Source organism: Notechis scutatus, chromosome 1, assembly GCF_049901735.1.
Source record: "Notechis scutatus isolate UNSWTSFEM ecotype Mainland chromosome 1, rNotScu1.2, whole genome shotgun sequence".
NCBI classification, from domain to species: Eukaryota; Metazoa; Chordata; class Lepidosauria; order Squamata; family Elapidae; genus Notechis; species Notechis scutatus.
In genome coordinates, this window is record NC_142009.1 from 113880233 (window position 1) to 113895716 (window position 15484).

A 15484-nucleotide genomic window follows, 5' to 3' on the forward strand; every position below is an offset into this window, starting at 1 on the left:
AGCATTAATAGTATTATTGGAAATAGGGTTTAAATCTTTATGTGCCTCCTTCTTTCTCAGGTTGTTATGCCAAAGAATCCAAAAGCTGAAAGATCAGATTGCCAGACTTAACCAGAAGCAAGCCTTTCGATCTCAGAGTCCTTCGTTTGAGTCCTTATATCAAGAAGTTCATCAGTATGTTGGCAGTATTGCACAGGTTTCAAAAGTCCAGGATCTCATGTCTCGCCTTCTGCAGCTGCTCCGTGCAAACAAGTCCCAGGTGTCTCACGGGGTGCAGAATTCGCTAAATGAAGAAGTCGCTTGGCAGCAGTCACACCATCAGTTCAGGAGACATTTGGCAGAGAACTATGCCGCCTTCCCCGATGTGGTCGTTCCTCTGCAAGCTGCCATTTTGCAGATGCAGCACGGCCTGAGGCTGGTAGCTTCTGAAGTCCATAAGGCCACCTTTGACAGTTTTGTCAGTCCAGCCAAACTGGGAAGCCTTGTTGTCTCTCTGCTTTCGTTCCCTTCCATTGGTAGCGCCTTCCCCACATACCTCTTCCATGCAGATACACTGTGTTCGGTGAACTCTCTGGACGTCCTTCGTGGCTTGAAGAGGTTATCTCTAAAATACATTGCTGAAGAGTCTGAGAAAGCACAAAAGATATGCCTTACCCAGGAGCAGCTGCTAGTGAACGCTTTATTGTATCTCCAATGCCATGTGTTGTTCAAGGGAGGAATGGACCATAAGTCTCTGCTACTTTTCAGGCATTTGTTTCAGGTATAATGTCTGTCTGTCTGTACAGTCTATCTCTGAATCAATTCATCCATCCAAACAACTTATATGGCCAACCATCTCAAAGTAATGACTCTGGGCAGCAAAGCACATATTAAGTTTTGTTTGGTTTTAGAACCCTAGGAAATAATCTTAATTTTCTCAGGGATTTATTCCAAAATGTAAGTTATAGTGGAGACTGAGAGCATTTGGTAAACAAAAGACAACAATTTTAAACTCTGTGTGTGTGTGCATGTATGGAGATCTATCTATCTATCTATCTATCTATCTATCTATCTATCTATCTATCTATCTATCTATCTATCTATCTATCTATCTATCTATATACCACACATACATATACATATACACAAAAACACATACATATACACATACATATATATGAAACACACACACACACACATACACACACACACACACACACATATATATATACACACACACACATACATACACACACACACACACACACACACACGGTATGCAGCTTTGTTCGGGTATTTTCCCACATCATTATAGTTGTGCTTTTAAAGTTGTTTTTATAGTTGTGCTATAATGACGTGGGAAAATACCCGAACAAAGCTGAATACCATACATGTAACTACCCACGAAAACTTAAAACACATACATATATATATACACATACATACATACATACATACATACATACATACATACATACACATACACATACACATACACACACACATACATACATACATTCATACATACATATATCCACACCAAAAGCCAAAGAAACACCTGGACACAAACAGACCCCCCCCCCCCCCCGATATTTCCAGCCCAAACACACCCCAGCTAGCCACCCAGATAAAACCTAGCTTCCTAATAAATGATAGCCGGCCATTCACCCGAAGCCAAACCATGCTGATAGCCCCCAAAACACAATGTTGCTAGCCAATCAAGATAAAAAAAACCTACAAAACAGACAGAAGACATTAAAAACACCAATCAAGCAGAACACAACAAATTCCAAGACCAATAAAAAGAGACCAAGACTCCCAACCAATCAGGATGAAGAAAAAAACCATTCTAACAAAGCACGATGCTAGCACCAAATTTAAAACAGAAATGGCTGCCAAAGCCTGACACACACAACTAAGATGAACTCAATACAAAAGCCTGATGATGGCAGATGAGATTCTGCCGAAATGTCGCTATAACTTTAAAAGCACAACTATAAAGACGTGGGAAAATACCTAAACAAAGCTAAATAACACACACACACACACATACATACATACATACGTGCATACATACACACATAGACATACACGTTGTTCTATTAAAATGTATTTTACAAAGTGGGATGGATTAAAATTTAAAAGATTGAAAAATTGGAAAGAAGGTTTGCATGCATTCACACATACACACCCACACCCCACATAGAGAAACATTTGAAAAGACAGTATCTACGCAGAGAAAGAGCAGCAGACACAATGGCAATTACCGGCCTTTAGAGGCATATATTGCTAGACCTTCCCTTTTTTCCATTCCACCTATGAAGGGAGGGAATACCCATAGAAATAGGGATGTGGGGTGTTGTTTTTTTCCTTGCAATGTACTGTATTTGTCCCAAACTACTGTATGAAAAGGTCTTGTACCACTATGTGCCTTAACTCAGGACATATGTATACTTCGTATTTGTTTGTTCTTCATAGGTAATTATAAATGAATGGGATGAGCAAGAGCGCCAGGCCCTAGAGGAAGAGGAACAGAAGAACAGTCTTTATCGATATAAGACCAAGAGCCATGGAAGTGGCCTGAGTGAGGAGGAGGAGGAAGAGAGAGAGTTCAGGAGGAAATTCCCTCTTCATGAAAAGGTAGGCAGGCAGCTAATGAAAAAGTCTGCCTGAGAGTTAATCCATTGTGGTGCTTCTGTTCTGCATGGAAAATAAAACTATAATTATGTCCCATTTTGTACATCAAACAAATTGTATAGAAGTATACAATATGCACGGTCAATTTCTGACCTTAAGACATGATGTGATAAATTTGCATTAAACATGTTTTAATAAAACTCTTAACAGGACTTTGAAGATATTACAGCTCAGGAAACTCTTGAGGGGAAAATGGAAACAGAAGTTGCTTTAGAAGACACAATTCTCCCTGAAAAAATTCTTCTTTCTCATCACTCAATGAAAACAGTAATGAAAGTTCATCAGCAACTTTGTCTTTCCTTTGCCCAATCCTTGTGGTATCAACAAAACATACCAACCGATCAAAGTAAACTTCAGCTGAACCTGTTTCTTTCCTGCTACCAGACTGGTGTCTCCCTGATTGCTCACTTTTATTCCTTGATTGGTAAGTTTTCTCTGGTATTTTTTTTTTGTTAGAAGATTTCAGTAGTTTTTCTTTCAGAGGGCACTTTGGTTTGTCCACAGTTAAGAACCCCGATTTGCATATTTTTTTGGGGGGAAGAATTATAGAAGATTCCAGGACATAAACTATTTGTGTAGACTGTAGAGCATGCTGATCACTGATAAACTGAGTGTAGTGTGAAGTGCTGGCCAGGAATTGGAAGTTTCAGATGTAAGCACCAACCTGATCTTAGAATACACTGAGTGATGTCAGGGAACCATTACCACAAACTTTTTCACAGGATTGTTGGGATAAAATGAGAGGAAACTCATTGTTTATATTGTATACAATAATTTGTAATGCATTATTTTTAATCATATTCTGCCAATGTGGTTGTGGCAAGAAAATATACATAGTCCTTACCATACTTTTTGCTCCATAAGACGCACTCCCCACCCCCACCCCCCCCCAAAAAGTGGGTGGAAATGCCTGTGTGTCTTAAGGAGGGAATATTGCAGGGGAGAAGGCGGGGTTGGTGCGGCAGCGGTGTTTGCTGCTGCTGCCTGTCACTGTCGCCATTGGAGAATGCTGGAGCCTTTGCTGCCGAGCAGCTGATTGGCTGTTGGATTGGCCTCCTGGAATACCGCTGATCAGCTGTTCCAGGTGGTGAGAATTGCCGCTGTTTTCTGCCACTAATTGTCGCCACCGAATGGCAGTGGCGTTGTTCAGCGGTGGCGATCTCCACTGCCTGGAACAGCTGATCAGCAGCATTTTGGGACGCCGATCCAACCGCCAATCAGCTACTTGTGCTGAATCAGGTTGCGATAACGTGCTGAAGCTGACCAGGCTGTTTGCTGTTTGCTACAAGGATGCTAGCCAGATGAATAACCGATGGATGCTGGAAGGCAGAGACAGATTTTTATTTTTTCTTGTTTTGCTCCTCCAAAGCTAATGTGTGTCTTATGGTCTGGAGCATCTTATAGAGCAAAAAAAAAACAACGGTATTTAATTAGTGAACATTTGAATTGATGATGAAGAAACTTGAGGCCTGTTTCTGAAATTACAACTGTTGCAGTGCTCCCACAATTATGTGATTGTAATCTGGGTGCTTGGCAGCCTGTTCACACTTACAAACCGTTGTTAAATCCCTGCAATCATGTGGTCATTTGCAATCTTCCCTCCCCCAGAAAATCAACGGATAAGCTAGTTAAAAAGGTCCATGCTGAAATCCAAGCAGGATTTTCGACTCCAGAATGGAAGGGGTTTTGAAGTTTTCCTGTTCTGGAACTGAAAATCCTGCTTGGATTTTGGTATAGACCTTTTAAAGTCCACTTCAATCAATGACCAAGATTCCAGTCCCAATTGTAGTCGTAAGTTGAGGAGTATCTGCAGTTTTGTTTTCCATTTAATATGGGGAAAATTGCATCTTCTTAAAGTGCATGCTCTGGTGGTGCACACCCACTTTTGAATGAACTCTCAATACAAGACATCTGGCACCTGCATTTTCTCCCTCATTTTTCATTATTGGAACAGTAATTTTCTTTCACTCACTTTTCCCCCGCTTCTTGATCTCTGCAACCTTAGGTTCAGAAATAAATGATAATCTCCATGGCAGCCAACTTCTAGCTAGCACAATATTGCAGAATACACTTTTTGAAAGAGGAAACTCAGAGCTTGCCTTGAAAAGCGAAGGGCCCTATGACTTTTATCACCATCCTAACATTCAGCAAATGCAACAGTGTCAAGTTCTGCTCAAAAACTTTCATAAAGAAGTGAAGGCACTATTGCAAGATTGGCCGGAACACCCTGCACTCGTCCAGGTAAGCAGATTTAGATTTTTTTTTTTTAAAAAGTAGGAAATATACAATAATTAATACTTGTTGAAAGCTGGCAGTGCATTTACATTTTACTTTGATGTATCCTGTATTAAAACGTTTGAGTAACAGAATGGAATGGACTATGAACTAGCTAGATTAAATATTATGTCCAGCCATACATAGTAGTCACAAACCAGTTTTATGTTTCTATTAAATCACTGACAAATTTTTTAACTTTTCTTAGAGGCATGTTATTTTATAATATTATTTTCAAACTTCGGAAAGTCTGGGTCAGAAACATCTTTCTTTTTCAATTTGCAGCTCTTGGTGGTGATGGACAGAATTTGTAGATTTCCGCTCTCCAGCCCTCTTTCAAAGATTCTAAATGGCTTGGAAATTCTGCTAGCCAAGTCTCAGGTCAGATCTTCTATGTATAAGTGAATATGTGTAACAAATCTAGTAAGAAGTAAGGGAGTTGTAATAGGACAGAGGTAGCCTTTGCTTAGCAACTGCCACAGGTATTGACAAATAAACAGTAATAAAATAAAAGCCTTCATCATGAAACTGATTTAAGGTCTTGTCAGTTTCAGGCAGGAGATGCCGCGCCCCCCCAATTCTAATCTAATTAAGATCACAGAGCTCAGCCTCTTAATTGCAGTTAGTACTTTTAGGTAAGCACTAAAACGCAGACAAAAGCAGCTTGGGAAGAGGTAGCTTTTTAAAAGCGATGTCCCTGCCCTGCAATGGGGAAAAAAAGGCAGGGGGAAGTAAGTCAGGCACAGGTCAGGGTTTGAGAAAACTACTGAATGAGACAGCAGAAATCAGTGATCTTTGTGCTTGCGCGCTCTCGTTTAATTACAAAACATTTTGCAGATAGAAGGAACTAACAAAGTGAATGTGTCAGGGCTCCAGCATCCACCCCCATTCAAACCATGAGTCTCTAGCCACATTTCTCAGAGTTAAAAAAAACAACAAAAAACCAAGATTTATTAGGAGTGACCATTCCGGTGCTACCTGGGTGAAGCCGACGCTGAGATTTACATCATTCATTTCAACCTTGACCCTGGTCCCCCTCATCCCCTGGATGTATATTCTCCAATGGGACACATCCATAGCCAAGAGTCATCAATCGTGCTCTCCAGTAATAATCCTTCGTGCCAGAAGCTTCAGCAGCCTAGCCATTATCTATGAAGCATTTAAGGAACGCACTACTTCCCCCACTCCCCTTCTGCTGTCAACTCTAAAAGACCAGAGGAAATATTTTTGAGTTGACAGAATGATGGTAATATTGACAAAGGAGCTCTGTGCCACATTGTGAAATAGACCCTCAGGCACAGAATTAAGTATTAGGGTAGCGTTGTCTCTTCTGTTACCTTAGCATGAAGAGTTGCTGAAATAATTCCACTCACTTTGCCTTTGGCAGAGCGAACTAAATAACAATCCAAAAAGATTTGGAGCCTCCCGGGAGGAGCAGTCCTAAAAAATTGTAAAGAAGCCCATCCTTACCCCTCACCTTGAAATTCATGAGTAAAGATTGCCAGGATTACAAGGGTTCGTGTAAACCAGGGCTGTCAAATTGGCAACCCGCGGGTCGGATGCATCACACACAGGCCACACCTACCCCTAGCTCTGCAAAGGCAAAAAAAGGTCACGATATGTTATGTGACACCATCGAGTTTGACACCATGGTGTAGACCAGAGGCCTCCAAACTTGGCAACTTTAAGACTTGTGGACTTCAATTCCCAGAATTCCTCAGCCAGCTATGCTGGCTGAGGAATTCTGGGAGTTGAAGTCCACAAATCTTAAAGTTGCCAAGTTTGGGGGCCCCTGATGTAGACTGTATCTTGAAGGCAGACAGCCAAACACCTCTCTCACCTCTGATTCAGACAGCATTTTATTAACAAGGTAGACCAGCGAAAACTCACTGGGTCACATTGCTGCCATATAAAAAGGATGGATCAAACAAGTGTGATTGTATTTAAATAAGGTAATCTTTATTTAGCATCTACAATTGATACTGGCAACTTGGTCATTGAGCAAAGTAACTGTTAAGTAAACCACAACTGTATTTACAATTTTATTTCAGTTTTCTTTGCTTTACAGACCCGTGAAGGTCAGAAGTGCAGACATTTGATCACAAAGTTATTTTTTTCCGCATTTAGTGAACAGTCACTAAATGAAGCAACTGGCTAAATGAGAACCACCAGCATACAGTGTTGCCCTCTCCCATGCATTCCAGACCACTGTTAGAATTCCAAACGACTGGAAAGCAATTGCCTGAGAAAGGCTAGTATAGATAGTGGGAAAGGAATGGTTTTTTAAATCATCTTTTGCAATTTACTTGAAAGGTATCACTTTGTTTTGTAGGATTGGGAAGAGAATGCTAGTCGGGCTCTGTCTCTGAGGAAACATCTTGATCTTATCACTCAGATGATCATTCAGTGGCGAAAGCTAGAATTGAAGTATGTACCTTTTAAATTAATTTCCTTTTTAATTTCTTTATTTAAATAGGAATAGTTAACTCATATCTTATAAAGATCCTAGGACAAGTTACAGGAAAAACACTACAGGTAGTCCTGGGTTAACTATAGTAATTAGGACCAGAATTTCTGTTACTAAGCAGTGCATTCACAAAACACGACGTAATATGACTGCATCACTTAGTGACAGTGATCCGGGCAGCTTCAGTTGTCAATAAGTGAAATTTGTGAGTTGTTAAGCCCGGCAGTGAATTCGGCCAGGCCAAGAGTGGCTGCTGCTGGCAGCGGAGTAGCTACTACCGGAGGTACCCTATGCTCTGCTACCCTTGCCACCTCTAAATTACCATTGCCATCTTATGCCTCTCGCTGCTTGACAAGGTATGCCCAACCTGGCTCTTTGAGAAACCATAGCTGCCCCAACCAAGCATCATGGTGTAAAGCTGCAACTGTCCCAGCCCAGCATCAAGAAATGGAAACGCAGCTGCCTCGGCCCACTCACAGCCTAGGGAAGAAGAAGGCCTTGCATAGCCAGCAGTTGCCTCATGAAGGCCAGACTGGTTACACCTTATTGGCAGTCGGAGCAAAAAGAGGGTGAAGTTCATCAGGGTATTGGACAGTAGAGTGACAGGGGCCTTGGAGTTCTGAGCAGCTGCAGATGGAGCAGCAGGGTCTTGCAGCATGGGGTGGAGCTGGGCTGAAACAGTTGGGGCTTTCATTGAGGGCTGGAGTGAACTGGGATGGCCATGGCTTCATATCTTGTTGCTGAGGACAGTGGAGTCCAGAGCGGCAGGGCCTACATAATATGTGCATAGTACAGTATGCAAATCCTGAAGTCATAAGATCATGTGACTGCAGGGGCACGCCAATAGCCATAACTTCAAGAACTGAGCGTAAATACTATTTGTTCAGGCCTATAGTAACTTTGAACAGTCACTAAATAAATGATTAACTAAGGCCTACCATAAAATAAAATAATAAAATAAAATAAAATAAAATAAAATAAAATAAAATAAAAAATAAAATAATAATAAATAAAATAAAATAAAATAAATAAATAATAAAATAAAATAATAAAATAAAAATAAAATAAAATAAAATAATAAAATAATAAAATAAAATAAATAAAATAAATAAAATAAAATAAAATAATAATAAAATAAAATAAAATAAGCAGTTCTTTAATATAATGAAAGACCAATAACCATAGTAAAGGGTTAGGGTTAGATTTGTTTACAACAGACAATAGGGCTCTGCCAAACTGTGATTAACCTGAAAGCTGGATTTTTTTTTTAAAAAAAAAGGTCTTCACTTGGTGTTGGATAAACAAATGACTGTTATTGAGGATAAACTGGAGGAGAAAGGATGGCAGAACCTGGTAGCAGAGTGAAAATGAATTAGCTTAGAATATGTCCACAAGAGAATTAAGTCCAATCCCCCTCTTAAGTGCCTTTGACCCTTACCCAGTTAAGCATTATTGAAAAGTTTCCTGTGCATAGGCTTTTAGCATAAATAAATTTATTTAAACTTCATGTGTGGACCTTTCATATAAAGCATTAAACTTTACTTTTTTTTCTCCACTGATGATTTCAGTGGTTGGTCTGCCAGTTTGGACAGTGTAATGGAACAGTACACAGAAAAATCCATGAAGCACTGGTTTTCACTCTATCAAATGGTTGAAAAATACCAACAAGAACAATCAGAGAAGAAAACTGAAGGTAACAAAATATTCATGTTAGTGAAACAAGCTGCTAATAGAAGCCTCTCCTGGAAGGAGTGAAGAAGATGCATTTCTTTAAATGAGATAAATTAATATAACACAATAGTTTGTATTTGTATATTTGTAAGTACAACAGTGGATGAAATAAAACTCATTCAAATCAAGTTGAAATAAATAATGTGATTTACGTGTATCATTGTTCCTTTCCCCCCACCCTCATCCAATCCTAGCCTCTTTTGAATTGAATAAGAACTTGTATTAACTAATTCTCTTAGCCACTCTTGACATTATGGGGAGAGGGATTGTAGGAGAAACAATCATAGTTTTGAAGTTGAATGTAATTTATATGTAAGTTATATTTACACTGAAGAAATATAGGAGGCAGGAGTGTTTGTTTTGTTGGTATGTTTATATTGGAAACCATTGGCATTAAACAACTTCAATAATGTGTTTTTCTCATTTTTCTGCTGTTCATTTATCTCTTACAATTCCAACTTCTTGAAACTGATAGAAGTTAATTTAACATCTGTGGTCGATACACTGAAACTTTTCATTGAAGGATCTACATTGGGGGAATTTCATACAAGACTTCAAATGTTGTTAGAATTCCACTGCCATGTCTTGTTGATGACACAAAAGGAAGAAAATAGTAAGTGCAGTTTTTTGTTTCCTGAATCAGGATTAGCAATACTTTCTCCCGCCTTCTCTCTCTCTCTCTCCCTCTCTCTGTCCTCCTCTCCATCTCCCTCCCTTTTTTCTCTCTCTCCCCCTCCCTCCCCCCCCCTCTCTCTGTGCGTGTGTATGAATAGACCACCTTTGCATATATTGTGCTGGTGGGACTTTGCACCATTAAGTCACTTCTCAATGAAAGTAGAGTTATCCATTTTCCATGTGAACTTACATAACTGTGTTTATTAAACAGATCTATCCCTATTTGATGCAAAGGAGCAGTCTGTCTAATCATTACAAAACTTCCTATACCATCTACCGGTATCTACTTAGTAGTCTGACCCCCCAACCAGGATCATTCCAAATATTTTTGTCTGCCAATTCCCATCAGGCCTCACTAGCATAGTCCATTGAAATACCGTATATGCCGGCGTATAAGACGACCCGGCGTATAAGACGACCCCCCAACATTTCCACTCAAAATATAGTTTGTTATATACTCGCCCCTCTTCCGCACGCCTTCTACTTTTGCACTTTTTTTTTTTTTTTTGAGGCACTTTTGTCTACCGTGGAAACCGAATCCCGTGAAGCTGAAAGGAGCAGCCAGCCTTCTCCCAGCTCCCAAGGAAACGAGGCTCGCACCGCCCGGGCTCCGCTGAGGTATCCGGCTGGGGCTGTCAGGAGTTGTTACCGCTGGCGCGGCTCCGCGCGGCTCCAGTCCCACGTTGCCTCGGGAAGGGAAAGGCAAAAAGGAAGAGCCGCGGCGGCGCTTTGCGATGGCAATGGCTCGGGCGGTGCGAGCCTCGCTTTCCTTGGGAGCTGGGAGAAGGCTGGCTGCTCCTTCGGCTTCACGGGATTCGTTTCCACGGTGCGCAAAAGTGCCTCAGCCACGGGCAGCCGCAGTGCTTCCCAATTACTATTTGCCGGCGTATAAGACGACCCGGCATATAAGACGACCCCCAATTGGAGGCATCTTTTTCAGGGCAAAAAAGTTGTCTTATACGCCGGCAAATACGGTAATTATTTTTATTTCTTTAAATAAGCACCCACAACCTAGAGTAACTCATTTACATTTGTTTTGTTTTTTTACTTTTCCAAGTTTCACCAATCATAAAGGCTTGATTTAACTGTCATACTCAGTTTTCTTTAGCTAATATTTTCTCCAATTAGAGTTGCATGATATTTCATAGAATGTGTTTTCCATAATTAAAATCAAAATAAGTTGTATGTAGAAAACGATTTCTCATATGGAAGTGCATATGATTGATTCTGAATACTTGGATAACCATTTTAGGTGGTTACTAAGTTGTATTACTTCAATGATAATCAGATGAGTTTATCAACTTTGCCAACAAATTGACAAATATTAGTAGCAGTATTACCTGAAGAATTTAACAAAATTATTCACTGCATTTCTTTTCTTTTAGCTTATTCTACCTTTTATTCAATGCTGCTAATATTTTATATACCTAGGGTAAACATAATTAAGATTTGTTGTTGCAGTGCAAGATGACTTTTTATAGATAACTTTTAAAATCATTCCATGGTAGTCCTTCAGAGTAAGATTTTTTTTCACCCATTGGGTATTGTCTTTTTAAACACTTGCTAAGTAAATGAGATTTTTTTTTTTCATATGGTTGAATGCCAAACTGATTTGTGAAAATAGGTCTCTTTTTAGTTTGGGGTTACTGTACATCTAAATGATGCTGTGATATTCATAAGATTTTATTATAGAAGCAGGATACCAAATGATTTTTTTTCTCTTTTTAGATGTGCTGTGCAATGTGTTATGGAATCTATATAATTATTATAAGCAATTTTCAGAATCTGTCCATGCCAAACTGATTGAACTGCGACATCCCATAGAAAAAGAACTGAAGGTGAGGATGAGATATGATGACAGTTCTCTAATTCCTGAATATCAAATATCAATAAAAGAATCATATTTTGCTTTAAACTGAAAACATGAAATCACATTACAGATAGTTTTCACATAGTAACTGTCCATGATGAAAAAGTAATTTTGTGACCAATCCTCACACTTATGACATTTGGAAGTCTGTGAAGCAAAGGAAAGCTGAAGTATGATAATAAACAGTTGTGGTTTCGCTCAGTGACTGCTTTGCTTAATCATTGAGTTGCTGGGCCCAATTGTGGTTGCTAAGTGAGAACTACCTGCAGTATTTTGCAGTGTGTGTATTAAGACATAATAATAAATGAAGTTATTTGTTTTTTCCACTGTAGGAGTTTGTGAAAATCTCAAGATGGAATGATGTCAGCTTTTGGGCTGTAAAACAATCTGTAGAAAAGACACACAGGTAAATGAAGTTCTGGTAAAAGGTCCATTTCGGACATTCATTTGAGATCTTCTTTTTCTTCTTTCAGTCTGTTTCCTTGTTCTTTAAAACCAACTCTGCACCAGAAGAGAAATTCATAACGAAAATGTATAACTCTCTGTTAAGATTCGATAGGGAAGAAGAAATAGTTAAAGGATCTATGATAGCTTGGGCAAGGAATTTTGGGTATAATATTTAATTAGAAGAATGGAAAATTGTGGACAAAAAATTATAAATTAACAATGTCTGCTGCCTATAAAAAAATCTCTATAAAATGTTTTATTAGCACCAGCAGGATTGGCAAAAATATATCCAAATATGAGTCCAGAATGGGAAGTGTAAACAAAAACATGATACCTTCTTTCATATGTAGTTGTGCCCCAAAGCAAGGAAATATTGGGTAAAAATAATAAATTGGTTACAGGAAATTAGATCTTCAAATTGAACTCAAACCCAAAACATTTTTATTAGGAATAATTAGAGGAGAATTCAGTAAAAAAAACCAAATATATTATAGTATATGTAGTGATAGCAGCAAGAATTGCCTGTGCACAAACTTGGAAATTGGACAGTACCCCTTCCGAAGTATGGTAATAAAAAAAGTGTTGGACTGTGCAGAGATGGTTAAACTTACATTGGAACTGCAAGATAGAGAGGAAGCAGAATATTATATGATCTGGGATAAGTGGTATAGCTGGTTAGATAAGAGAAATGAAAATTAAAAGTATATATATGTGTATGTAAATATAAGTGAAAATGTCGATGTTATAGTGTTGTAAAGAATGCACAAGAGATTTGTAATTGTGGAAAAGTACAATAAAATTGTTTTTTTAAAAAAACCAACTCTGCAAAGTATTAAGAAAAGACAGGCAGAGAATTGAAGAACAAAATTCAGCAACTGTCTCACACAGCATTGTGTCCAATTTTACAATGCATAACAAATCAACAGAATTACAGTAGGATATAACCAGCCTTACCTGTCTCATTGTTGCAGGCCGATAATAGAAACTTCCATTTCAGACTGAACTAAATTGGATTCCTTAACTGCAATATTGACTGAATTCACACAATTCTGTCAGAATCTTTATTTTTTTGTTGAACAAGTCACCATTCATAACAGTAAACTTAGTTGGGTTCACATATTGTGCTAAACTGAGAACAAACAAACCATGTTCTTGCTTAGTGTTATGTGCAACTTTACATACAAAGTTTCAATAATACATTTCAGTTTGAAAGGTACTGAAAAGACAAATGTACAACTGCTGTTCTCCTAGTTCTCAACTTTTGTTTTCATGGGTTCTAGGGCACTGTTTAAATTTATGAAGAAATTTGAAGCTGCTCTTGGTGAACCTTGTCAATCAGCCTTGGTGGAAATGCCTAAAGAAGAGCAACTCATTTCTCTACAGGATCCAAAAACACCAGAGAATATTGAAACTAACATTCAGAACTTAAACAATATACTGAGGAAACACCTAACTGTAAAATTAGATGCCACTCAGGTATCTGTGGATGTTTATTATGATTTTTATACAGTGCATTGGATTCTTTCTGCTTTCAAAGAGTACTATTTCCAGTTATTTGTGTGGCAGGTATGAGATTTTCCTAAAGTATTTAAAGCACATAGTTCACTGTGTCATTCCAAGTTTAAGAACTGAAGCTGTATGTTGACCTTCCCACATTCAAAAAAGTTAAAGGTCTGAGGGGGGAAATCTCCGTTTCTGATTGAGATCTCTTTGGAAAATGTTCATTTCTTTAGTAAGCAGTCAAACTACTCAAGACTACTGTCCCAGTCTATTCCTTTTCTCAGGATCTCAGGAACTGTAGATCTCAGGAACTGAGAGCTGGCAGTTTGGAGTAGATGTCTCATTTTACCCATTAATGTCTTTGATTTTTTAAGTATAAATGAATCCATTGGCTTTCTAATCAGGATAGATATCTGTGGTGTAACTTTTTGATCTTGGTAGATGTCACAGCCCCATTATTATATCTGATGTTTCAACTTACATCTTGAAGGTAGTAGCTGTTGATAGATCCATATATGTGCTAGTAGCACAAAGGTTTCAGTTGTGCTGACTTTCCTACTGTGAACATTTCCCAGGCTCTTCATTTAGAAGACTTCCAGGGGTGGGCATTTCATCCAGAATCACTTCAGGAACGCTTACCTAAACTCACAAAACGAATGAAGAAGATATGTGCAAATCTAGTGAAAGATAATTCTATCTTGGACTTGGTGGAGAATCTTGACAATTTTACTGGTAAGCATCCGAAATGTTTATATTATGATTTAACTAGCTCAATACCAGTGCTTCACTGCGAAACTATGTGGTGGGGCTTAGTTTTTTGGGAGAAAAATAGAGGTGGGGGAATTATGCCTCTACCTACCAGCACCCATCGGTATTCATCTGGCTTGCGTCCTGTCAGTGTATGAGAGTTAAAGGCTGTTTGGAAACTGAAACAGTATTTGTTGTGTGAGCAAGGAGACAGCAGAAGCCTGGGCATAGCTTAGCTCAACTGTTCTATACTTAGCTCAACTGTTCTGTGCTGCTTGGTGCTGTGAAACTAAAAGTGAAATTGAAACTCCTCTCTTCTGCTTGTGTTTTGCATTTGGAACAGATTTCTTTTCAGGTGGGGAGGGGGAGTAGAACTCCTTAGCATCAGAGCGTGTTAATGATAATATAGGAAATACTAATGCTCTGATGGTCATTTTGAAAAATCCTTTCTTAGTGAGCACCTAGAAGCCAAGAGGAACATACATGCCAAATTTCAAGTTTGTAAGGCTTTACGGTTCTGGAGATTTTGTGATGATGCGTGAGTGGTATATTGCTTTTATATATATAGATTAGCCATTTTGTTTTAGGAAATTATTTTTGCATTGTGGACTGTGAGTTCTAGCTTTTACAGTAAATTTGTTATAATTTATTAACTTTTTTAATATAGATAGATAGATAGATAGATAGATAGATAGATAGATAGATAGATAGTAGGCACAAAATGTAACCCTTAATCATTTAGCTGATGTCAAGGGACCACTCAGTTTAATTACAGATTGTTCTCTGGAATTAATAAGAAATCGTGTGAACTTGGCAAAATAAACTTTGGCCCTGAAAAATGAGACAGAAATAGCTTTCCAAATGGATTGAATGTTTGATTTAAACTATTGTCAAAGAAAGTATGTAATTAACTGGTCAAAATGTTTGTCTCTGAGTTATTTATTGGAGTTGAGGTTTTCTGGAACGCTGACAAGTAGTACGTCATAGGACAACAATGTTTGAATCAAATGGTCTAACTTACAGAATGAGTCCAAAAACTGGGACCCATGACTCCAGTAGGGTTGAAATTGAGCAAATTTGTGATTGCTTCAGTGCTG

The 15484-nt window shown here is 38.6% G+C and overlaps 1 protein-coding gene across 1 annotated transcript in view; it reads left to right on the top strand.

The window, feature by feature from the left end:
• MDN1 (midasin AAA ATPase 1) overlaps nucleotides 1–15484 on the top strand; it is a 116495-nt gene that overhangs the window by 67015 nt on the left and 33996 nt on the right. Inside the window, 12 exon segments of the mRNA XM_087943483.1 lie at nucleotides 61–760; nucleotides 2458–2619; nucleotides 2827–3100; nucleotides 4682–4917; nucleotides 5236–5331; nucleotides 7283–7377; nucleotides 8986–9110; nucleotides 9624–9761; nucleotides 11552–11661; nucleotides 12026–12099; nucleotides 13421–13616; nucleotides 14216–14372. Of these exon segments, the coding sequence (XP_087799609.1) occupies nucleotides 61–760; nucleotides 2458–2619; nucleotides 2827–3100; nucleotides 4682–4917; nucleotides 5236–5331; nucleotides 7283–7377; nucleotides 8986–9110; nucleotides 9624–9761; nucleotides 11552–11661; nucleotides 12026–12099; nucleotides 13421–13616; nucleotides 14216–14372 (2363 nt within the window).